Source organism: Glandiceps talaboti, chromosome 2, assembly GCF_964340395.1.
Source record: "Glandiceps talaboti chromosome 2, keGlaTala1.1, whole genome shotgun sequence".
Lineage (NCBI taxonomy): Eukaryota > Metazoa > Hemichordata > Enteropneusta > Spengelidae > Glandiceps > Glandiceps talaboti.
Window position 1 is genome coordinate 30,239,988 of NC_135550.1, and position 27,392 is coordinate 30,267,379.

A 27,392-nucleotide genomic window follows, 5' to 3' on the forward strand; every position below is an offset into this window, starting at 1 on the left:
CTCCTCCCATTGATATTTCACTACAAGAACCGTCATTTTCATTTCTCATTGTATAATGAATATAATGATATTCTAGTGCTGGGTCAACACATCTAGATGTTGCAGCATTCTATATCATTAGCATAAAATAATACAATATTCCATTTTCTAAGGTTTACTTGTTAGTAAGTATTAAGAGAACTCTGGGTTTATAGTTTGGTAAAATTTTACATTGAGATGGTGGTGTGCAATACTGAGCATTATATCATATAAAGATATTATGGCAGTTCATCAATGTGATAGACACATTTTGTAGTAACTTTGCCTGAGGGCAGTATTTGAACTTCTGTTCTTTCAGTATGACAAACAATCTGTGATAATTTATCACAATAACTAAGTTTGCATATGAAAATCATGATGAATCAAGTTTTACTGTGACAAACATGTAATGGTAGTTTTATGGTATGTGCCATAACTGTACAAAAAAACTCGACATACTCTCAAATTAATAAGTTGTGTTTAATACTCTGCCTGACTCTGACAGGTTGCTGTTGATACTGCTGAAAAGGCAAACAGTAAATTTGAAAGTTTGAAGAAGGCTGCAGCTACTTTGAAGGACAAAATTGAGCAAACCAAGAAGGCTATGCAGGAAGCTGAAGAAGAACAAATGGAAGAAAGTATACCTGTGGAAGAAGATATCAAAACGATGGAAGAGAACATTGATAGGTATACATTGTACAACACTAATAATGATGATTTGGAATTACATATCTTCTAATAGTTCAAATCTTAGGGGGAGGATAGTCTTGTAACAAGACCTTAGGTACAATATGCGATCTTTAATCGCTGAGTCCTGGCTGTCTAGCAGCTAAAATAGTATAGGCGGAGGACAACTTGTGTAAAAATCTGAATAAAGAAAAACAGTTTAGTTTGATCCAAATGTTCTTAGACCTAAAGTTACATATGATATATGTTTACATCTCTTTGATGCCACACTTATCGGACAGATATGTAGTCAAATCATCTTCTCTCAAATAATCATTGTTTATTTTGACACAATCTCCTCCAACATTATTAGATATTTGGGATGTCTTGAGTAACTCCAAATGAGTGATTAGTTACAGACTCCTTTAATCTTTTCTCTCAGATGCTGTCACATTCAGTGTTCTCCAGTGAAAGTTTTCATAAGAGTGCTCAGAAACCGGTAGTCTAGTGCTATCTGTCATTGAATCTTTCAAATCTCTCTTCCTCTTTGTTTTAATAGAGAGTTGTTGGCATCCACACTTAGAAACTAGTAACATCTTTTGTAGTTGCCAGTTTGAGACCCAGAAGGGATTATCTACATCCTCGGATTGTTTTGATCACATGTAGACAATAAATGATGTAGTTTAATGGCATACAGTTTTCATTTGATGAAAAATGGCATTTGCTGTTTTGTATTTTGTTCATAAAGAATGTTTTATTCTTATGATATATTGACTTAACTTAAAAAAAATTGTTCTGTTGATTATTTTCTTGTGTCTGATTTGACACCCAGTGTACAAAGTACTGCTGATGGAATGAAACAAGCCATTGAGAATGAACTTGATGAAAGAGAGAAATTTAAAGCAGAGGTAGTAGATGCTGTTAAACAACTGGAAATGGCCCAGGAAAATGTCAGCATTATCGATAATAGTGTTGGACCTTATCCTGGTGATATTGACAAGAAAATGGCAGAAAAGAAGGTGAGATATGATGTCTTGATCATAAAAGTATTAGATTTGGATATAGCAGAATATTAGACAACAAGAATTATTTTAGGTGTAGATTTAGTAAATCAGTAAATGTTGTAATGTTATGATATAAAATATGGCCACAAACACTGAAATCAGCTCTTCACAGTGTGTATTAATGAACACACAGTTTATTTTATTCACTGAAGTTTAGAATTTGTTTTTTCTTGAAGGGGTGGTTGAATAGAGAAAAAGAATGCATAAATGCATAATACATAGAAAAATATAAATTATTGCTACTCACAAAGTCCAAAAAATGTTATCTGTTTTTCTTTACATCCACAGCCTTCAGGATTATTCTTGATAATTTTGTGACTCCATGAGAAGCAATGTTTTATATCTAACATGAACCCACATTCAGAAACATTCATTCTCACATGATACATAAAATACTTTGATGTGTGGTCAGTCAAATTGTCAAAAAACTAAACATTTGTCATTTCCATTGAAAGGAATTGGAGGAATCAGTAACCAAGGTACTACGTGATGTTGGTGAAGTATCCGAGGAACAAGAACATAAATATTCGGCCAAAGAAGCTTCCATTCCAGAAGAAATCTTGACTGAAATGGAGAAACTGAAAGACTTGGAGAGTGACATCAAATCTCAGCTAGGCGAGAAGGACAAAAGCTTGGCTGAAGCAAAGACACTCAGAGAAGGCTTTGCTGATACTCTACAGAATGTAGAGAAACAGTTAGAGGAAACTGGAAACAAGATTGGTGAAGATATTGTCAGTATACCAGAAGATACACAAGGACACAAGGTGAACATAAGTTGATTTTGATTATATTGTCACTATGGGAACATTTGTGCATGTTAAAATTGATGAATATGTACTCTTCAATGTTTGGGGTTTTTTTGCTAGGTTTTTTTGTTTGTCAGATTTTTGGACATAAAACAATATAACTGTAGTCTGGTTTCAAATACCAAGTATGAATTCAAATAGAAGCAATGTTTCAAAGACCAAGGAGACCAGGATCTGTGTGCACTCACTCAAAAATATAGTTCATGTTTTCATCTATTTTCCTTTTTTTTTTAAATTTATTTTAGGAGGTATTTGAAGACCTTGACAGTATATCCAAGAAGGTCGAGATTCTTCAAGAACAAGCTCAAATCATCACTGACCAGACAGAAAATGAGAATGAGAAACAAGCGGTAGTGGCTACCATTGCTTCATTACAACATGAATATGCTGAACTAGAACATGCTGCAGAACTGAAAAGTGCTAAACTACAGGAAGCTACAGAGATGTGGAATGAATACCAGAAGGCATCAGAGTTTGTAACTGAATGGATTGATAAGGGAACACCTGTTGTAGCAACTAAGATAGTGACTAACAACCTAGAAGAGGTCAAAGAACAACTCACCTCACATCAGGTATGGGTTTACATTGATACACAACAGTTAATTTGTTGTTGTCATGCTGTGATGAAATTCATGATTCAGATTTATAATTGTGCAGATTTACTGTCATACTTCACCATGGCAACCATAAAGAAATTTCAGAGGGCTATACATTACTGGGTTCATGCACTCATTCAAATCTTGAGAATCTTGGAATTTCATACCATCCCTGGAAGGCTCTGAACATTTCATTTGCTTTTGGAAAGTCCGAAAGAATGATTGAAATTTATGAAATTATTTGTCATGAGATTTTTGAAATTCACAATGTCTCACATAAACATTCTATTATGACAAGTTAAAAAATTGTTTGGTGAGATGTAACTAAATATTCCTGAAAAATGGCAGTAGTTGACCATGAAAACTGTGAGAAAGATGTTTGCAAACTCCTGTAAATGCACTATATTCAGCTTTAAAGGCAGAAGCAGTCGATATTTGTTGCCAATATCTTATTGGTATTTAGTTGTTAATGTGTAAGTGTCTTATATAGCCAGTCATGGCAAGAGTGTTTGAATCTGTTCTTCAGACTGAGGCCCAAAACGTTTGTATAAAAAAGTTGCTTACATATATTGTTTCTTTCATATTTTCCAGGTGGTTCTAGCTGACTCGGAACCTATTGAGCACAAGATAGATGTTCTCAAGCGCACAGCTGAGAAACTTGGTAAAATTTACAGTGCAGCTGAAATCCAAGAGAAAACAGGAGACATCACAGAGCATGCTGAACAACTGGAAGACATTGCTAAGCAACGTGCCAACATCCTGGAACAGAAAGCCAGAAAGCTGGAAGAATGTGAACAGGAGAAGGTTGAGTTAAAGGACGGCATAGATAAAGTCAAGAAAACATTGTTTGATTCTGAATTGGATGAAAAGGAACTAAAAGAACAGTTCCTTGTTCATGAAGTAAGTATTTTTCACTTGTGAAATGATATGATATGGTGTTTAAAATGATATAGTGTATAAAAATTGTATTTAAAAAATAACAAATACAGTTTTATGATGAAAACTGTTTTTCTTGGATGATAAACTAATGTGATTTTCTTCTCTATTTTCTATAAAAGCAATTGGAATCAGAAATTGAGAACTACAAAGATAGACTCCAAGCTCTGTCAGCCAAACAGAGAGAAGTAACTGCAGATGTTGATAATGTAAACGTTTCTGAACCAAAAGACCCTACCCAACAGAAATTGGAGGATGAGGTGGAGCAACTTCAAAATGCTATTTCAGGGCACAAACAGGTGTTGAGGGAATCACTAAACAAAGAGGTATGCTTACAATTTCCAGGCATGATAAAAAACATTTTTGTATTTGTTTTGAAAAAAACGAACAATTATTGTCTCTGTACTGTTTCAGTAGTATTACTCAATTTGTTTCCACTGCTTTCTTATCGTCTTGCAATTTTTCAAAATATATGTTGAGGGGAAATGGTTTCTTAAGTTTTAATGTTTATCTCTACTTTTTGTGCCATTTCTGTCTGTTTTTGATAATTTATGTAGTGGGAAACTCTGGTAAATTGGTATCTTAAGCATAACTGTTCTTTAATATTAATTTGATTTATGTCTGTATTCTGTTTTTATCGTATTGTAATTCATGTATTTCTTGTTTACTCTACAAAATGACTTTGTTTCAAAAATAGTTTTGCATTTCTTTCTATATCATTTGTGTGATATTGTTTTTTGTTTTTAGTGTTCCCTTTGATGTCTGTTCCTTTGTTGCGTTCCTAATAGTAGAATATTGTAGGCCTCAATTTTCAATGCTGCACTGTTGTTTCTTGCCGTTATACTTTCCTTTTGTTAGATGTATATTATGTAACTTCTGTGTTTGTGTCTTTTAAATGTTTCTCTCTCTCTTCTTTTGCTGAGCAGATAAAAATGCGTTTTGTAGTTGTCGTATTTCTTCTTGCTCAGTTCTTTCTGTGTGTTAGTCTTGTGCCTACAAAGTTGTACTATTAATCTGTTTTTTTTTACAGCATCAAGGTGAGATCAAAGGGATTCACATGTATATGAATAGTGTAATGCTATAGTTGTAGATGTAGTTCACTAAACTAGTCAACTTCCCTGCTACTTAATTCTACAGGAACAGTATGATGCTGAAGTAGATATTCTGACAGACAAAGTCAATAAAATCCAGGAGAAACTGAATGCCACTCCGGTGGCACCCACCAGTCTCGAAAGTCTGAAGAAACAATTAGCAGAACATGATGTATGTTAATCTGCCACAGAGTGTGACAAAAAATGTTGGCTGGGTTTGAAATGTATCTCAAAAGTTCAAAATAACCACAGTTTGTTGAATGTTGTGGCTAATGAAGACATAATCTATCCCTGCACTGGTTGTGGTGTATTGTATTGCTGTAATCATACAAACTATTGCATGATACTGCACTTAAATTGCATCTGTGAAAAGTTCTGCAGATTTCAGCCAAAGATTTCAAATGTGCTAAACTTAAAGGAAAAAAATTACCAAATTCAAAAATTGTGTTTTGTTTCAACAAAGAGAGTTTACTAAAAAATTTCTTTAACTGTTAGGCAGAACTTTCCACACAAGACATTAATGAGCATCAGTAAGCAATTCTAACATCAAAGCAAAGCACATGATTGATACTTTTTTTTTTCAAAAAAAGGGAATGATGTGATACTTTTCCTATCAATATCTCCCAATCTATGTGCATGTCTTTTAATCTTGACATTAGTCATCATCATCATTATCATCATCATCATCATCATTTTCTAATATCGATTGTGTATATACTTTTTTTGCACTAATTCAAATTATCATTAGTTATGCTTGTTGTATTTGTTTTCATCACTGCAAGCCACTTCACTGACAAGTAAGAAAACCCCAATGCAAGCACAAATTCTACTAAACATAATGTGGTCACATTGAGCTTCTTGGGATATCCAGCCTCCTTATCACCACAGTCCTAAGTCATACATATTCCATCATGATAATTTTACCATTCCATGTTCTCTGACTATATTAATGTTCTGTCTCTTTATTTCATCTCTGTTTTTGAGAGTGACATTATTTCTGTAGATCTGGTCTTTCAGCAGGGCCCAAGCTCAATAGACTGAAAATGTTTGTGATATTGAATTTGCAGTGGCTTGAGTTAGTTAGACCTTGCTGAAAGCATGTGTGTAAGTTGTAAAATAACATTTTTAATAATGTTTACCAATTTCCATTTTTAGGCTTTACGGGCAGAGGTGGTAAGCTATGAAGCTGAAATTGAGGATATCAATTCAAAGACTGAAGAGCTCTATGAAATGGCATCAGAACGAGCTTCAATGAGGAAGGCTGCATTTGAAAAGTTCTTTCCAGAAATGGCTGACACTGTCTCTGTGGGAGAACCACAATCTAGAGTTGCTCCGCTGAAGCCCACTGAACAGCAGATTAAAAGGTTGGAAGCATACCCACAATCATATGCTGTGCCTATCCAAGATCCTCAAGCTGAAATTATTTCAAAAGAAAGAGTACCAGGGTTGGAAGCTGCTGTACCCTTTGACATGAAAGACATCAAGGAGGGAATGATTATGAAAGATCAGGTGGACTGGAACAGAGAAAACTGGAGTGAAGAGGATCTTCTAGCTCAAGGACGCGATAGACCACAAGATGAAAAAGCAGCACAAAGAGTGCATCCAGAAGAACTTGGAAGAGCCCAAGGAACGAGACAGCCATTCTCAGTAACAGAGGAAATCATTAGGAAAGGTGAAGTTCAATTGGCAGCTGCAGAGATTCCATTTGAATTTGGTATACCACAGGATGAAAAAGCAGCACAGATGCAGCACCCTGAAGAATTTGAGGATGGAAGGATTGAGAAAGGTGTCATAATTGGGCCAAAAACTGTTGTATCAGTTTCCCAACAGCAAGCCATGGATCTTGGTGAAGAGTTAATGGATGTAACACCTTCTGAATTTCCTGAAATTATAGCAGGTGTTGCCAGGAGACATGCTGCTGATGATCTGAGATATGCTGGAGTTGGCCAAACTAAACCTGAATATGCTAGTGATGTAAATATGGGAAAGAATGGTCGGTTACCATCAGAAAAATCAAGTGATTCAGGTATATATTCTAGAACTGATAGTGTTAGTACTACAGGTGGTAATGGACCATACAGATCAGGTGAAGACTTTAATACTACATCACCTAGTGAATGGAAGCCTGGTAGATCTAAAGATGATGTGTTTGATAGCCCAAGGGGTCCGGCAAACAGGAAGGATAGTCTTGGCAAACTCATTCAAAGGAGTTCTGTTGGGACAGTTGTTGATATGGATGATCCTGGTAAAGTGTATGAAAGTGCCATTCCAACTGTAGATGGAGAATATGCCAGGTCTTACAGACATGTTGATTCAGCAGAGCTTCCTGTTACAGCTTATGAAGAACTGGAAGGCATACCTTCAGGCCACCACAAAGCTGAAACAGCTGATGAAGCTGTCCAGACAGGACTACTTAATGACAGTCCAAAGAGATCAGCATATCTTTTGGAAGGTGCTGTACAAGCAAGCACATCATTAGAGGAACATCTGGCTCAAATTCAAAGTGGTGATAGATCAAAAGGCAACACCCCACATAGCTCAAGAGAAGCTAGTCCACATAGATCAGTGCCCAGGAAAACAGACAAAACACTTGGTAAATCAGGTGAGATGCATGTTTTTGAAATGCCCGTTATGGAGCATGCTGTGAGTGAAAAAGCCCCAATGCATGTAAGGGGCCCTTTTACAGGTGCATATGTGGCCGACAGAGCAGCAGAACCAATGGATGTTGTATCAGGGAAACCTGAGGAGATTAGCAGAGAAGAGGCAGTATCAGGTGAGATGCATGCTCCTGCTGCTGCAAAAACTACCACTGATGTTCCTTCCTATGACACTTCTCCTTTGCACGGAGCTATTCTCCACACTGATCTAACTGACTATCCTTCTGATTCCACTTTGCACGTAGAAAACAAAGAGTCTTTGCACCAGTCTTACCCACTAACTGAACACTTTGTACTAACAGATACTGAAAGAATTGATGATATACCAAAAGATCATGCAAATGCAGTCAGTGAAAAAACAAAACCAATGGATTCAACTCAGGTACCTTCTCAAAATGATTACCAGAAGCTCATTCATGACAATGAGAAGTTATCTGATAGTGATGAAAGTGGGTCATCCGTTAAATCTGATGAACAAGATGAAATGCTCTTAGAAAGAACATTGACTGCTATGCCAGCTAAAATGTATGAGTGTGATAAGCATGCCAGTGTGACTCCATCTGTTTTACATGCTGCTGAACTCACATTGGTGACAGAATATGTTTTACCGCTAGAAGTTGCTATGCATGATGGAGATGAAGGTGTTCTTCCTGTATCTGCCATTCCTCCTGAAACGCTCAAGTCCAAACCAGAAGGAATACCTGCAGGCCAATTACCTGAAAAAGAGCATTCTCCACCTCTGATACAAGAAGAAAGAGGTACAGATGTTTCTTATCAAGCGGGTGATATGCCTGCAGGTGTTATGCCTGGTAAAGATCAGATGGTAGAGCAAGAACAACCTTCAGAGACCAAAGATGTAAAAAGCATACCTAAGCAAGCTGATTTTGTAGACAGCAGACAAGCAACTTTGCATAGTATAGCTGATGATGACCATGTAACTACTGAAATGCATGATATCATTCATCATAAAGAGTTGGTTAAAGATGGCCAGCAAAAACAAGTACCTGAAAGGTCTGTAGTAGGGCCAGAAGAACAGCCATCATTCATTGTTGAAAAGACATACATTCCATCGCAAACTGCACTTGAACACAGCATTGGTGATGATGCAACATCGCCAGAGCAGAAAATGTCACTTGAACCTATTGCAGGTATACCTAATGAAGATGAGACAGCAACCATCCACCAACCGACTGGTGTCCAGAAATTGGAAATAGAAAAGCCAACAGAGATTGTCCTTGTTCCTGCTGACCAGAAGAAAGGATATGCACCTGGAGAAGTACAACCAGTAGAAACCAGTGGCATTCTTGATGCAAAGCAGCAAATGAAAGAAAACTCAGTTGAAAGATCTGAAGGAGACATTCCCTCCAAAATAACCGTGACATTGACTCCAGAAGAGACAGAAATACGAACTGTGGACAAAGATGCAATTGAACAATTCCCAGCTCCTGCTTCAGAGGAAGTCATATTACCAACAATTTTAAAAGCAAAGCAGGAAGAGACCACAGATAGTACAATCCATGTAAAACATGGTCCAGTACAGGAATTAGAAGCTACACAAGAGGCATTAGTGGCATACAGTCTCCCTACAGTAGAAGCCAAACCAAGTTCAAGTAGAAAAACTACAAGTGAACAAGAATATGACACCCCACAGCTAATCACCCCAACTATTGAGTATGTTGGGCCTAAAGACGTCCATATGAGTGACTCTGAAGAAATGGAACAAGTGAGAGATACAGATGATGTTGAGGAGGAAGAACCAAAGGAACTCAAAGTTCCCTCCTCTTTAGAAACAACACCACCAACTGAAAAACAAGGAGAGCTTACTGATTACCCAGGTACTTCAAGTGAGTATGATCTTGTGATGCCATCTATTGAATATGTTTCTGTGAAAGAAGTCTCTGAACTACAGCATCAAGAACTGCAAGATGCAGCTATGAAAGAAGATGAAGTTATGCAACCTGATGAACAAGAAACTTCTCGCAAAAGGCAGCAGATTCTTGAAGCTGAATTGCCTAAAGAGTCTGTGGCTGTACCAGAACATACCTCAAGTGAAGAAAGTAAAGAAACCAGTACAGGTGAGACAGAGATTGTACCAAAGAAGAGAAGAAGATTGAGTGAAGTATCGACTGATGATGAGCATAGCCATGTTGAGATTGAAACAGAGACTGTACACTCACAAAAGCAGGATTTACTATTAATTGAAGATAATTTTGCTCAAGAAATGCCAACATCTGACCAAATTCATGATAAACTAACAGTCATGCCAAAAGAAGATGATATTGTATCATCACAACCTTCTACAGGATCAGAGCAAGTAGTTCCAGACACTTTACAGCAGGGAGAAAGCTTTGACAATGAGGATAACAAAGATATTGTGTCAGAAAAAATAGATAGTGTAACCATGCATTATCCTATATCTGGAGACACAGAATTAAGTGAAACTGAAAGAATGACAATGATCACCTCAGAAGAAGAAAGGCCTGACTTAAAAAGAGACTTTGTAGATGAAGTTAAAAAAGATGAACCTCAGACAAAGAAAGCCAAACAAATAGAAAGACCAGAAGAGGTCAAAAGAGATGATGTCAGTTCTGATGACCTTCTTTCCCTACGAAAGGACAGACCAGATCCTGAACTGGCTGAACAGAAGGAACAGCCTGAAGAACTATCACAAGCAACAGGAAGCAAGGCAGAATTTTCTGTCAAGGAAAGCTTCTTAGACACTGATCAGTTCAGTCTCGAAGCACCGGATTGGAGTGAAGAAGATCTGCTTTCCCAAGGAAGGGACAGACCAGATACTGAAAAAGCTGAACAGAAAGAACAGCCTGAAGAACTATTAAAGGCAAGAGGAAGTAAGACAGAGTATTCTGTCAAGGAAGGGGTTTTGGACACTGATCAATTCAATCTAGAAGCACCAGATTGGAGTGAAGAAGATCTCCTTTCCCAAGGAAGAGATAGACCAGATCCTGAACAGGCTGAACAGAAAGAACAGCCTGAAGAACTGTCAAGAGCAAGAGGAAGTAAGACAGAATTTTCCGTCAAGGAAGGAGTCTTGGACACTGATCAATTCAATCTAGAAGCACCAGATTGGAGTGAAGAAGATCTCCTTTCCCAAGGAAGAGACAGACCAGATCCTGAACAGGCTGAACAGAAAGAACAGCCTGAAGAACTGTCAAGAGCAAGAGGAAGTAAGACAGAATTCTCTGTCAAGGAAGGAGTTTTGGACACTAATCAATTTAATCTAGAAGCACCAGATTGGAGTGAAGAAGATCTTCTTTCCCAAGGAAGAGACAGACCAGATCCTGAAAAGGCTGAACAGAAAGAACAGCCTGAAGAACTGTCAAGAGCAAGAGGAAGTAAGACAGAATTCTCTGTCAAGGAAGGGGTTTTGGACACTGATCAATTCAATCTAGAAGCACCAGATTGGAGTGAAGAAGATCTCCTTTCCCAAGGAAGAGACAGACCAGATCCTGAAAAGGCTGAACAGAAAGAACAGCCTGAAGAACTGTCAAGAGCAAGAGGAAGTAAGACAGAATTTTCTGTCAAGGAAGGCGTTTTGGACACTGATCAATTCAATCTAGAAGCACCAGATTGGAGTGAAGAAGATCTCCTTTCCCAAGGAAGAGACAGACCAGATCCTGAACAGGCTGAACAGAAAGAACAGCCTGAAGAACTGTCAAGAGCAAGAGGAAGTAAGACAGAATTTTCTGTCAGGGAAGGAGTTTTGGACACTAATCAATTTAATCTAGAGTCACCTGACTGGAGTGAAGAAGATCTCCTTTCCCAAGGAAGAGATAGACCAGATCCTGAAAAGGCTGAACAGAAAGAACAGCCTGAAGAACTGTCAAGAGCAAGAGGAAGTAAGACAGAATTTTCCGTCAAGGAAGGAGTCTTGGACACTAATCAATTCAATCTAGAAGCACCAGATTGGAGTGAAGAAGATCTCCTTTCCCAAGGAAGAGATAGACCAGATCCTGAAAAGGCTGAACAGAAAGAACAGCCTGAAGAACTGTCAAGAGCAAGAGGAAGTAAGACAGAATTTTCCGTCAAGGAAGGAGTCTTGGACACTAATCAATTCAATCTAGAAGCACCAGATTGGAGTGAAGAAGATCTCCTTTCCCAAGGAAGAGACAGACCAGATCCTGAACAGGCTGAACAGAAAGAACAGCCTGAAGAACTGTCAAGAGCAAGAGGAAGTAAGACAGAATTTTCCGTCAAGGAAGGAGTCTTGGACACTAATCAATTCAATCTAGAAGCACCAGATTGGAGTGAAGAAGATCTCCTTTCCCAAGGAAGAGATAGACCAGATCCTGAAAAGGCTGAACAGAAAGAACAGCCTGAAGAACTGTCAAGAGCAAGAGGAAGTAAGACAGAATTTTCCGTCAAGGAAGGAGTCTTGGACACTAATCAATTCAATCTAGAAGCACCAGATTGGAGTGAAGAAGATCTCCTTTCCCAAGGAAGAGACAGACCAGATCCTGAACAGGCTGAACAGAAAGAACAGCCTGAAGAACTGTCAAGAGCAAGAGGAAGTAAGACAGAATTTTCCGTCAAGGAAGGAGTCTTGGACACTAATCAATTCAATCTAGAAGCACCAGATTGGAGTGAAGAAGATCTCCTTTCCCAAGGAAGAGACAGACCAGATCCTGAAAAGGCTGAACAGAAAGAACAGCCTGAAGAACTGTCAAGAGCAAGAGGAAGTAAGACAGAATTTTCCGTCAAGGAAGGAGTCTTGGACACTAATCAATTCAATCTAGAAGCACCAGATTGGAGTGAAGAAGATCTCCTTTCCCAAGGAAGAGACAGACCAGATCCTGAACAGGCTGAACAGAAAGAACAGCCTGAAGAACTGTCAAGAGCAAGAGGAAGTAAGACAGAATTCTCTGTCAAGGAAGGGGTTTTGGACACTGATCAATTCAATCTAGAAGCACCAGATTGGAGTGAAGAAGATCTCCTTTCCCAAGGAAGAGACAGACCAGATACTGAACAGGCTGAACAGAAAGAACAGCCTGAACTATTAGAGAAAATTTATGTGAACAAGGTGCAACTTGTAACAGATGAGGAGAAATTAAGTATGGATAGTCTTTCTGATGGGAGTGGAGAAGATCTTTTAGAGCTTCACAAAGATGTCCCTGAAAAAGAGACAGCGGCAATTAGAGAACAGCCTGACTTGGAACCTATCAAAATAGATGAAACAAGGCTGAAGAGTAGTGGTGAGCCTTGCAATGAAACAGACCCAACAAGAGTTATCAAAAGAGACTTGACTGGTGATAAACCTCAACAACATTTGGAAGTAGAAGTTGGTGAAACTCCCAAATCCAGGGAATACAAAGAACATTTGCCACAACAAATGATTACAGCTAACATCGGAGGTGATATGGTAGATGGGCATACATCTGACATGGTTAAACGAGTACTTGGACAGGAAGTACCATCCTCAGACTTTGAGTTGACTGAACAACAAGCCACCCAAGGAAGTGATGTAGATAATGAACTTGACTCTGGGTTTGTATCCACTTTGTATAATGTTGAAGGAGCTGTTCGGCCAGGGACAGGGGAACTGCATGACACTGGCATTGAAGAACAAGTAAAAAGAGCTGATGAACCAGATAGTGAACAGGAAGATATTGGGAAAGATGAATATGTTAAGGACAATGTACAACCATTTGATATTTCAAGATCTAAAAATGATATTCCCGCAATGGAAGCAGTCACACTATCAGATGATTTGCAACCAGAGTCAATACAAAAGTATACTATAAATGATGAAACTGGTATAGTCTCACTCTATGAGGCAACATCAACTGTAGACAATGGTATTGTGCCTCCAACAGAGATCCCAATTTCTGATTTCATTGCTCCTAAGGAGTACATCCCAGACGAGTCTGAAACTGTTGAATCGGGTGCAACAGAAGGTGTGTTGAAAGAACTGTCAGTGCCAGAAAGAGAGGAAGGCACACAATCAAATGTCAGTGACCTACCAAAAGACCAATATGATTTAGTATATGAGCTAGCACCAGTAAAACGTTCCCCTTCAGAACCCCTAAAAGAAAGTAAACCTAATGCACCTGCAGAAGAACAGATGAATTTACTTTCTGACTCTTCACCTGCACAGCACATTAAGCCAGTGGAGATGCCTGTGGGCTATGCAATTGAGAAAGAGCACATTGCACCTGAAGATGCAAAAAACAGAAAGAAAGGTGAACGTGTTCTGCTTACTTCTCAAGTGGTTCAAAGAAAAGAATTCATAATGCCTGCAGGTATAATCCCTGGTATAGAATATATTGCACCTCAAACAGCACATGCACATAAGTCTGTTGACGAGTATGATCTGCTTCCAGAAAAACAACACAAATTAGCAGATGAAACTAGCACTGCTAATGCCAAAGAACCAAGTGACATCATTGACGAAAAACCACTTAAAGCTGTTGGTGATGTACCTCTGCATGCTACTCCAGACAAACTACATGCTTCTGCAGCTGCTGATTCCACGACATCTGCTGTGTTTGAAAAATTTGCTCCATCAGACCTGTCTTCTGAATTTTCTCAAGATAAGGAAACTCAGAAAACAGGTACAATGCCATCTTCATCCATGCATACTATGGAACCATGCTATTCTGTGCCTGTGACACACATGAGGGCAGTTCCATATGAAATTTTTCCTCAAGAATCTACTGTTATTGCACCATTTAAATCTTCTGAAGAACTTTCATGTACTGAACTGACTGGAGACTTTCCAGACTCGGTGACACCTGAGATTTCTCAAGAGTCATTATCTTCTTCTGCACCTTCTGATATCTCTACTCAACCTGTCCTGGGGTCTTCTTCTTCTGACTTGCATGTTGGCTCCTTGGTGAAAGATCTACCTTCTGGGCAGGATATGGCTATATCTGTTCAACCAGAGAGTGCTAAGGTGGTGGATCTTGAGGAAACACAGTATGCTTTACCAACTAAAGTGCATGTCCTTCCAATTTCAGTCGAAGAAGGTGTCATACAAAAAGACGAGATGTTGCCAGTTGAACAAGTGCCAGGCAAACCTGGTGTTTTCAAAGTACCTATCATTAGGAGAGAGATGCCAGAAGGAGTCATGCCTGAAATGTCATTTATTGGTCCAAAGGAAGTTGGATGGCAGGAAGCAGAGGCTCTAGACGTCAATGTTCGAGATGGACCAGATGTTGATAATAAAGAACCAGAAAAAGCTAAACCTGGAAGTATGCCAGGTAACCAAAGCTTCGAAATCTGAAGACTTTTCAGGATTTCTGGAGTTGAAGAAGACATTGTGCCACTTTGTTTCTGAACAGCAATTGTAGAAATAATGTGTCAGACAAGATACAGTTTATGCAAGAAATTTCTATTCTCTCACAATGCAAAAAATGTTTTTCAACACCTGATTTTCTATTGCACATATTGTGGTTTGTTTCACTTTAGGCAACAGTGTGTTTTAACACTCCAAACACACATCAGCAAAATGTTGAGATGCACTTGTGGCACAATGACTTCCACCAACAAAAGTCCCTGATATTATTCACTTTGGCATTTTTTTTCATAATTTCAAAAGTCAGATCAAACCATATCAGCTTTTTCAAAAATCACACAGTACAACTGTACTATGCAATTGACATCAAACAATTTTATTTTAGAGAAAGATTTGAAGAAAATGGGAAACATTAAGAGTTCTATGTTGTCGCTTGAGTTCAGACACTTGATGTGATTTTAAAATGCTAAGATGTGTGCGCATACTTGTTTTTGTTTGTGCATGTGCAGTCATGGGTATGCATTCTTGTGTTTGTCTCTCTGTGTGTATGTTTAAATATTGTGTGTGTATATATGCTGCTTGTGCATATTTATGTCACAGCAAGAAAAAATTGTCTTCTTTTAACTTGAAAGGTTTCTTAGTTCACTCTATATATGCCTTTCCTGCCCTGTACAGGTGAAATGCCTTACAAATTTACTGAGGATGTACCTGAACAGGTACATGAAGCTGAAGAACCAGAAGGAAATGTACCTCGTCTTAAAGGCAGTGCAAAGAAGATTGTCAAATTACAGCAGGCATGGGATTCTCTGCAAAATACGGTGGGTGTCTTGTTTTGTGATTTATTTAAAGTATGCATAGGTCATATCCATGTCATCAGAACAGCTGCTATTTAAATACCATATTTTGCCTTTGAAGTGAGAAGTTGTTCAATTTCAGTGCATCCAGATTTTGTCTGGAACCTTGTAGAATTTGTGTCAATTTAGTCTAAAATTGTCATGCCATTTCTGTTCATGGTAATCTGTAGCTTTCCAGTGAATCATAATTTTAAATTTGCAGTTAAGTATTAATGAGAACTTAACATAGCTGTAGATGCTGTTTTTATGAATGTTATATACTAGAGCTCAAAATCTCTTTTAGAATTATGCGATATGAAAGAGTACTAGGGTATGTATAGTGTGTGTGTATTTTATGTCATAGTAAAGAAATGAGGCTTAATTCAAGAAAATAGTATAGTAACACTGTTACTAACATATTTTTTGTGCAGGAGAGTGTTTAATTCATTGCTTTCTTTTCCATACTTGAGTACTTGATAGGTTTATAAAGAAACTTCTCAGTAATAAGTTTCGCTATAGTCATGAAATAATTCTTCATTAAGATAAATTTATATATTCTTGAATGTTGTTTGTGTCAAACCATTTGAATTCGTTTGTCAAGTAGTTACGTAATATGTATACTGGACAATGTGTTCCAAACCTGATTATAGCTTGAGGCAAAAATTAATAAGTTAATTTCCTTGCTTTTAGAAAAATCTGCACTTTGTTACAGTCACAGCTCAATATACTTGTACTTCCTTTCCATAATTTTCCTAGTTTCAAATCTTATTTGAAAATGCATTCAGAATTGTGGTATTCATTTGAGCGTCATGCTTATCTGTTGGTGTTGCATAACAAATGAAGAATGCATCAAAGTATATTGTTCAGTCCTCCTCACTTACAAACAAAGCTGCCTAAAGCATTCTCTCAAGTATATAGATAACAAGGACTATAGGTGCAACAAACTTGATCAACACTGCCAGCCATACTTTTCTCATATCCTACCACATGATATTTACCAGGTATACATGTATAAATGATGTTAGTTACTGTGTTATGTATCATATATTTGATTTCACTAAAGTTTGTGAATCATCTTCCATTGTAACTAGCCTATCACAAATCATGTAGCTAACTGCATATCCACTGTTCGGCCACCTACAATGAGGTTTTGTTAACAGCAAAAAACAAAAACACCTGGTCTCCTGAATTAGGAGTTGTAGTAGAGATGTTTGCACGTTTTATAACACTGAAAGCTCTCTATGTTCTGCAATTAATATTACCACAACAATGCAGATATTAGAAATATTTTTATTAATGTTCTTTGTTTGTTTACTTATTTGTAGATGGGCAAGAAAGGTAGTAAATTGAAGTCAGCACTAGCACTGCAACAAGAATATCAACGTGCACTGCTGGAGTTGACTGCAGGAATGGAAGGAGCTCAGACAAAACTTGCAGGCATAGATGAAATGGACGATCTGGATGTACAGCTCCAAGAAGATGAGGTAAGAATCAGATTGGAAAGTTTCTCTAAATACTCTGCAACACTGGTGTCAAATAATGTAGTTTTAGGATCTTGTTTCTGTAAGCTGAGAACATCAAAATTGTGTTAGACTTCCAGAAATATGTTAAATTTTTAGTTACAACAATCTGGTCACATGAGTTTCTGAAAGTAAAAAAAGAAGGAATTCAAGTACTCTCAGAAAGAAGAGGGGAACATGTTTTGGAAATGCAGTACACTTCTTTGAGCTGAAAAATGTTATGTGGCCGGTAGAGGGCGCTGTTTAAATGTTAAGAATTTAGTCAGACAAGAACTGTTACAACAAGAACGGTTACAACTGTCACTGTAATAAGTATTACTAATTACACCATAGGCAGTGGAAGGGAAATTTCCACTGTCTGTAATTACACTAACTGATGTTACTTTTTTGAAATAGTTTTTATTTCTTACATTCTTTAAATCACAACTGATAATTAATATGATTTTACTTTGAATAATTTAACTAAAAATCATTTTCTGTGTATTTTCCTCAGAATCTGCTGAAAGAGATTGCTGAAATGAAGGCTACCATAGCTGAGGTTGGAGAAAGGGGTAAAATGGTAATCAAGGAAGGTGATATTGCTGGCAAACAAGCAATGGAAGCCACTCTTGGACTTCTCAATGACAGACTAGAAGAATTGAGGGCACAGGCAACAAGCAAGCAGCACCAACTTGAGGTGAGACATATTTCTTGTTAATATACCAGGAATAATGTCCATTGGACAGACTTCTGATATAACATATCATTCTGAAAACAGCACCCTCTAGTTGACAGATTTAGGACACCTACTCATCTATGAAATGTACTTTTGCAAAGTACAGTAAATATGTAAAATCTACATTCTTTGCCAAGGCTAACATAAATTAATTTAGGCTCATATTGAATCATAAAGTTATCAACAATTGTATAAATTTTACCAGCTTACTCCATCAGTGTCAAAACCTCATGAAAATACAGAAATGTCATCATTTGAATATTGACATGACATTCTTTCTATGAAAATGCTAGGTTGACAGTTTCTTATTTCTCAATTATAACAGTGATTAGTACGTACCTGGTCGGAACAAACAAGTTTCAACTTTGTATTAACAAGCATATGTTTGACAACTCTACCTCCTTGGCCTTGTGTGTGTAAAGTCTGACATGTATATCACAGTTTACCCCAAAAAAAGGGTTTCTCTATCTGTAAATGACATGCACACCTCACTTGGTAGTACTTGTGTCAAACTAAACCAATGTTGTCACCTGTCTGTTTGTCCCGGTACAGAACCTTGTCCGTGAACGCGAAGAAGAAAATCATAGACTACAGGCTTACCAGACTCAGTTAGATGAAGTTGATGCCTGGGTTGGCAAGGCACTGATGGAATATGATGCCTTGGTTAACTTTGAAGAAAATGATCATGATATATCTGATATTGAAGAGAGTATCAGACAAAACAAGGTAAGACCAACTTTTAACTTTACCATTTTGTGTGATACTGGATTTTAATGTGTTTTTGCTATTTGTGACAATCCATGAAAAATTTGTTGAAAAACTAAAATGGAATAAATTTTATTTCTGTTAAAGCTTTCTCAGGTAGATAGTTATGTTTTCAAGACAATGGAAATCCCAAATAATTTGCCACCTTGTTGTAAATATAAGATTGGTATTCAGGTATTTTTTATTCAGATTTTTGGACATCGATTTATTTACAAGATGATATTCAATCAAGTGGTATTAAAATGCATTGCACATGATTGATTTCTGCATTGATCTCTCTACAGGCACTTCAGAAAGAATTGGGTAAAAAACTACAGCAATTAGATGAACTGACCATCAACCTGTCATACGAACCCAGTAGTCAGGCTGATACTATCCAGTCACATGCAGAAATGATTGGTGCTCGCATGGACGGTCTAAAAGATGAACTGAGTGACAATGAGGAGACATTGAACGCCATGAGGAATAGGGAGAAGATAACTCAAGAATACCAAGATGACGTTCAAAGGCTTCAAACTTGGATGACTTCATCTTCCCCCATTCCTTCCATTACTGTCACCCAAGAGCCTAGTCCTGAGATATTGAGACAACAAGAACTCAATAGAAAGGTAAGGCTCATCTTTACAATGTACATTTCAGTATCAGATTTCCCTCCCTCTTCAGGTGTATCCATAAAAACAAAATAAAGTGATATTACTAAAGCAAATTGATGGCATTCTGACATTTCCTTATTTTGAGCACAAAGTCACTTATGGATTAACAGATTAACCTAAGGCTAGGGTTACAAGAAATTTTCCACTACGAAATCAGATGGGAAAAGTTATTATGGTTTTACAGATCACTATAGAAACAGTTGTATCTGGTTTCAAGATGTACAGATGATACAAAGGTTAAGATTTTTGAGGTATCAATACCCAGGATGTCGGAATGACATAATGAATTATTGAATGTATTTGTTTTGCTGTGGCTTGGTATAAGGACAAGACAACCTTTTGATATCAGAACAAAAGACTGTATTTTACGGCCTAATTTATGACTCAAATATTTACCTTGCAACTGTCTCAAGTATTGACTGTCTTCTCTTGGATGACAAAACCCTGACCTGTGTATCTATACAGAGAAGTAAAGTCTTACAATGCGGTATTCACAGGGGGATGTATACACTAAAAATACTGCTTCCTGTCATTGCAATGGCTAGAACCTTTGCTGACAGAATCTTTGTCGGCTAGATGTATGCCCCCTAGGGAGGAACATAATTATAGGGTATAAACTCCCGCTCCTTGATGTCATAGTGACTTGAGTGAAAGGGTGAAAATTTGTGTGGCTGTGTAGGTTGTTAATTTAAACTAATTAATACATTACTATTAAATAATACATCACTTTAAAATGTGTGTATTTGAGAATGATGTATAATGGTCTCCCTCTTTGATAGTATCAGTAGTGCATGGCGCCATTGGTACCATGGGTATGAAACTCAAAAATTCAAGAACTCCATGGAGTATTTGCAAAGATCGTATGCTTTGGCAATAGACCCCACCCTCTTACAAACTGTCAATAGTTGTTTGAAGTGTTTTCAAAACAATACAAACAGGAAAATTGTCACTTGTGAGAAGCACTCTTAACTTGGTTAATAATATCAAATATATGGATAACCTCTTAACTTAGTTAATAATATCAAATATATGGATAACCTCTTAACTTGGTTAATAATATCAAATATATGGATAACCTTTAGCTTTCACCCAATATCTTATATAACACATTAATCCAATTCAATTTTATGCATAATTTATTATGTCTTTTGACTGTTATTGAATGCAAAGTGATTAATCTTCAGATTAAAAACTAAACAATGATCAAGGGGCGCAGGTTTTTAGATAGTCTAGCTTGGCATAAAGACGATTCTGTTTTGCAGTTTTGGAAATGAAAACCCCATGTTTATATAGCATGCATTGTAATCATCAGATACACACATTGTAATTTGATTACTTCGATATCAAGAATAACTTTTTTGGCATTCAAGACACCATTTTATTCAAATTTGTTACAAATGATCTTTTCAAATTAGGTGAAGTTGATCAAAAAGATGAAGTGTGTAATGATTTCAAAATGAAACAATAACAACATTATATTGATTCCTGTGAAATTTATTTAGCATTAAGTAGAGTAAAGCTATAGAATCATGTATATCCAACAAGAACCTGCAGATGTTGCAAGTGTTGTTACTCATATCTCAGAGACTGCAGCTAACTGGTTCATAATACTGTTTGACAGAACACTAACCAGTATGTTATGCGTGATATCTAAGTCTCTGGGTTTTGATTCTCAGTGCTTATTTATAAGTGTTGTCACTTAGTTCACGACAAGTCACCATTAGTTATAAACGTCGTGGGTGTATTTTTGAAGGCAGTCATTTCATTTTATAGTCATGACTAGATTTCACACAAAGAAATGGGGTTCAGTTTGTGTCAGTTGTTTTTTATTCTTAGATAATCATGCCAAGACAGGTAATTCTGTATCTACTGTTGACAACTTTCAATGAAAACCATGTCTTCAGGCAATGCACTGACATACAATGGAAGGCTGTGTTTACTATATTATTGTTTACCGGCTAATCAAGCATGGTTACTAGGCAACAGCAATACCCATCTCTGGATTGGCTCCTTAGCATGTTAAATAGGTGCAATATTCAAATAGAACCTATTAATTAAAGACAGGGTATGATAGATCTGAGTTTCTGAGAAATGAACACACAGAAAATGTTTAAGAGAAAGTTAGGATTGAAAGTTATTTCCGTATTATCTCCTTCATGGGGTTGCTCCTAAGTTGCCTGATGTCAGTTTCTGTTGCCACAAAAATTTTTGTCATCATTCAAGATATATGCAGAGGGAAAGACAAGTCTTCATCATTTGGTTTTGATGAAAATATGTATTTTATTTGCCACAGATAGTGTATAAAAAAATCACACCAAATTGAATTTTTTGCTGCTTTGTAATCATGTAGCCCATTCACTCTAATTTTGGCTTATAAGTTTAAATCCTTACAAGGATCTCTACTATATTTTCAGAAATAGGTGTTGTGAAATATTTCATGATCATCTGCACTTACCCTTCCTTCCACAAATACAATAGATAACAACCTCCCTTAAAACATAGGAAAGTTTTGACCGCCTTGCACAAGCAAAATAATCCTGAATTTGTTCACTAGTCTCGCTAATCCCTGAATGGAATGCTTTCCTATTTGACCATGGAAGGAGATTTGTACAACATAAATCAACATCTTAGTTGTATTGTTATCATTGCATGGCCATTCTAACTGTAGAAAGGAGATTTAGCAAGTTATTAAAGTTGTTGTGCAACATTAAGTACACTGCTGTGACCATCTGTTATGATACTAAACTGTACTACTTCACCCCAAATACTGTCTTTGTCCTGAGTAAAATAGACCAATAGTGTATTAGTACTATCTTGTGTAACAGAAGACCACTTTTGGGGGATAGAAGTTCAATGGTGATCTGTTTTAGAACTTGAACCTGGCTTTGTATGCAAAGCTGGAAGGGATTAAATGACGTTGTGTTCTGTATATTCTATAGTATAGGTAGGTTGGGGTATGTTTCAATTGCTATTCAGAAATTTAAAAAAAAAACAGGTTTAAATCTTTTTTCATTTAGACTTTGGTCTGAATATGTCTAATATCTTAGAGCATCAAAAGATTTATGCAAACATTTGTCTAAGAATCAATGTTATAAAAATTTTCTTACATCTCTGGTATATACGATGTTTGTTTTTCTATCAGGATCAGTTTTGTTGTGACCATCTGCAGATAAAATGACAAACACTTTCTGCCTGCAGCCATCTTGAAAAGAAAGATGAGTAGTGACGCCCCCTTGTACTGTATCTTAGAATGTGTTATTACACACCCCTCATACTGAATTACTCTTTATATATGAGTTTCATGGTCATTGCACAGAAAGAATAGGTCATGTTATTGTTCACGAAATTTTTCATTACAACAAAGTGCAAATCATTCTGTTTTATGGTTTTGTGTATAATACACATACCCAGGGGGAGACACCACTAGATTATTGAACTCTAAATATAGTAACATCCGACTGGTTCTGCTTCAAATGTTACGTGGGAAAAATTAACTTATGTGTAAACAAGTAGTGATAATAATAAAATAGCTTACTTGTCAGGGCTGTTGAATGGCTTACAAAAATACTGAAACGAAATTGTGAATTCTGAAATATATGAAAACTTTGAATATTTTGAGATCATGTATAGCAAGTTACAGATGAAAAAGTAGCATAGAAAGGTTGCATAATGTAGAAAACCGTTGCACATATGACCTTCAAAACTAAGTCTTTCTAAGATATTTGATAATAGAATGTGTAAGCGGACATTTCACAAATACAGGTATGGTCTCTATTCTCAACATGGTGACAGATGTATCACATCATTGACAACAAATCCATAAAAATATGTGAAAATTTTACAGAATGTCAAGATGACACTTAAAAGTGGAATTAAAATTGATATGTAAACAACTTTGCCTGTTATAAATGACATGTCATGTGAACATGACAACGACAAACAAGTTAGGGGGCATCAGACTTTACTCAGGTGAAAGGTAGTAAATGTGTAACAAAAGATGTCTGATAGCCAATGAGATTAGTCTATTGTGAGACAAATTTACATAATTTACAATAGTGACTGGTATTGATCATGTAAAGCAAAGCTCGTCCATCACAGTGTAGTGGGTATGTAGGACTGTACAACACATGTAGAAGTTGCTGCCGTCTCTCTGTCGCTCTCTTTGTTTTTCTTCTGCTTTGCTGGATGTTTATTGGACTCACGAATTGTTGTGTGGTGAACTTGGAGGGATTTCTGACACAAACGTTTCCTATCTTCCTCTGGAATTATCCAAACATGCCGTTATGAGTCAACTCTGTTAATTCATGGATCTACCACTCGTGTCAAGTTGCTGTGTTCATGTTTTGTTTCAATCGGTGGATTATTTTGCTAATTTTTATTCTGGATTGTGGAGATGATGCTGACTAACAGGTCTCCAAAACGAAGGAAACTGTTCCACAATGAAAGAGTAAGCACCCCCTATCTTATACTTGATACTGTATGACATACCTGTATTAAGCCATGTAATCAGACCCTGGCATGTGTTGTTGGCGGGGAGTCAATCTGTCCTGAAAGATATACGTGAGAATGTAAGCATGGACAAACACAAGTCTGACACATGTGCCGTCAGCATGGATGTCAATCTTTTGTCATAAAAGCATGGTTTGGTATCATAGTAATATTAAATTTTAAACCAAACAACTAATCACAGAGATAATTTCAGCAGACCTCCACAAAGTTGCTATTTATAACTATTAGCTTACCACTTTGTTAAGAGATTCAGCAACGACTTTTTCAGTAGCTCAGATATTAAACCAATATTAATTGATAGCTGGTATTCTATTCTAACATCTATACAGTTTGCATAGTAGTAGTACAACTAGGGAGCTTGTACCATGGTACGTACTTGTACCGATTCTCTTCATGTGATTTTTGAAATTACAGCATTCAGTGTCTTTTTATAGACAGTTATATCAGTTAGGTGATGCTATTGTTCACATTGTAAACTTTGTTATCACAACATGGGTACCAACACGTACATTATGTCAGACAGAGGTGTAATCAGAAACTGAAAAAAATCGGTTAATTTCAAACCTGCTTTCCAAGGTCACTTTATCTATAAAGAAATAAGTAGCATGTTTCCATTATTTCTGGATAGTAAAGTATTCTTATGCAACACTCAGCAAAATACAACAGATTTGAATTCTGTACATTTCAGAATTATATGAACAGACCCGAAACCATTCATATTATTAAGTTATTTTTTGTACTAAACTTTGACCAGGGCTATGTTGATTTATGTATATCCTGTAAAGGTTTATTCTGTTAGGGTCTGAAAGACACACATGTTGGTAAAAGGCTATTAGCTCACCTGGGTTTCATTGAGTGAGTTTGGAGTTGAAACAACCACATTGATTGTTAAGACCTTGATAACATATTTATGATTTGTTGTAGTCAGTTTGTACATTTTATAGCTCATTGTTCATCCAAGTGGTAAATTCTTATTGTTTGCTAATTATTGAGTTTTCAAAACTGAAAATAATATGGCTGAAAGACTGGGATGTTTTCCCTTGGGGGGGGGGGGGGGTGTAGGATTGAAAGTTTGAACTGTACGTGTGGGTTATGAATATCTACAAGAGTTTAATAGTAGCTATTGTTTTGTCCACCGTGTGTATCTGTCTTTCAGTCTATTCTCGTTATTCCTAATTGTTACTGCTGCCCGTTGTTCAACGTGTCAAAGCTGATGTTTTCACTTTTTCTAGTGTTGTTATGTAAGTGGATAAATGCACATGTTGGGGGAGTACTTTGAAAATGATTCATTTGTTAATGAATTGCATATAAATTAGATGACACACAGCTCACCACAATGTTTGCGACAATGGTCTTAAATAGTCATTTGGGTTTGTACCACTGTTGTGTTTTGTTCTGTGACTTTACCATTTGTTTCCTTTGTAATTCAGTTAATTGTGTTCAGTGAAGTGGTTTCATTGTCTAGATCAAGAGAAACTCCAAATTAGATGACAGTATGATTAAAAAGAAATGAAACCAACACTGTCTACCCCTTCTTGTCTTCATATACAACTGTTCAAACTTTGAGATTTCACAAACAACTCTTATTTCTTTTTAAGGACTATTGTTCCGTCTCTTCACATAACTTTGCTTTGTGCTGTCCATTTATTAAATCTAGGCCAACAGCAGAAGTGATGATTGTGTTGCAAGTGCACATAGGCACTTTTATAAACCGTAAAAGCTTTTAGAAAACACAACCTATTTTCACTGACCAACTGATGCCCAGTTGTCCATCAAGCAGTAAACTTTTGTTAGGTTTAGTTAGTTACTGTTATATTCCAAACAAACTAATAAAAGAAGCATTGATATGTCAAATCACCTGATCTCTAAGGACACAACCTACGGACTACAAACCTTGCATAGTATTTGGATACTTGTTGTTGTAGCATAAAGCAGACATATATGGTATTGTCCATAGCCATAGCCATTTCAGTTGTTGTTTTTATAGGCATATTAACAAAACATCATAGAACTGTTCTGTTGTGCTGTGTATTCTTTAAGATTGACAAACACAGGTGATAAAGTTAGTTTCTAGTTCTGGGTTCCTATAACCCAGTATACAGATGTTTTGTAAATGTTTCCCATCAGTTTCTGTAGCACTTCTGTTATCACGGTGACTTGTTAAACATAATTGAGTCAGTAGATAGTTCTGATAGTATGAAGGTGTCAATCAAGGTCATACTACAGTTATATGCAAAGAAAATCAAATATAGCAGGTAACCATGGTAACAAAGTGTTCATGTTTGCAATAAGAGAGGTACACTGTTATCAGAGTTCTAGTATTACATTAAAAAAAGGTAACTACAGTCAAACACTGTGCTATTCCTGGACAATGGTTGGATAGACTATACTAATCCTTTGATTGCCAAAAAAAGACATCAAATCTTTACCATTCTCTAGAATTGACACATGCAAGGAAATCTAACTGGCTTTTCAATAGGTTCAATTTGATCATTAAGTTTGTCTACTGCATCGTAGGAAGGTAAATGAAATTGTCCCACCTGGTGATTCCAACATACGGACATATTGTTAGTTAGTCATATTTTAGAACTACTGGCAAGCACAGTCAGTACCTGGTATTCCTGTCTGCAGTATACCATTTGTTACTATAGTAGTAGTATTTTAGCATGTAGCTCATAGGCACCTAAATGCAAACTAAAGTCATCTTACTTTAAACTATTTACACCTTCATTATCAACACTTGGTTGCAAGAGTTTTGTTAATAGCTATATCATTATTTACAATATTGCAAGGAATGTCAAGTGCTGTAAAGTCTTTAAGTTGGCAAGTCAAATAAAACTGTTGCCATGATCCAAGTATCACAGAAGGAAAAGTGCAAAATCATTGAAACTGCCACTAATTTGAATTTCTTCCACTGGTTTGTGTAGTAACTAAGGCTGTAAAATTGTGGTATCCATGTCAACAAACTGTAAGGGCATTGCCAGAATACCTTGTCATGTGATAAATACAGACAGAGGCCAACCTGTTTCTTTGTTCTCGCTATCAGTATTATTCACATCATCAAGATGAACTTGGTAATGACCTTGTGTTGTGATAATTTATTGTGATAGATTGTATTTTAGTCTGTGGTCAAGGACTTGATAGGTATGGGCAGGTGGTGGTGGTGGTGTTTGTTCGGTTGTGTATCTGTATACCAGGGTCATACACAGAATATTGTAAATAAGGACAAAGAAAACAACAGTGTTCAAACTCAGTTATGCTGCACACTGTTCTATCTTTAGGGTGGTAGATCTATTTATTGTAAGTATGTT

The 27,392-nt window shown here is 36.7% G+C and overlaps 1 protein-coding gene across 1 annotated transcript in view; it reads left to right on the plus strand.

Moving 5' to 3' along the window:
• Positions 1 to 27,392, plus strand: part of LOC144446524 (nesprin-1-like) — a 168,360-nt gene that overhangs the window by 93,231 nt on the left and 47,737 nt on the right. Inside the window, 13 exon segments of the mRNA XM_078136309.1 lie at positions 524 to 705; positions 1,517 to 1,703; positions 2,204 to 2,512; positions 2,800 to 3,126; positions 3,742 to 4,050; positions 4,209 to 4,412; positions 5,224 to 5,349; positions 6,333 to 15,051; positions 15,762 to 15,904; positions 17,245 to 17,403; positions 17,933 to 18,115; positions 18,707 to 18,880; positions 19,204 to 19,527. Of these exon segments, the coding sequence (XP_077992435.1) occupies positions 524 to 705; positions 1,517 to 1,703; positions 2,204 to 2,512; positions 2,800 to 3,126; positions 3,742 to 4,050; positions 4,209 to 4,412; positions 5,224 to 5,349; positions 6,333 to 15,051; positions 15,762 to 15,904; positions 17,245 to 17,403; positions 17,933 to 18,115; positions 18,707 to 18,880; positions 19,204 to 19,527 (11,346 nt within the window).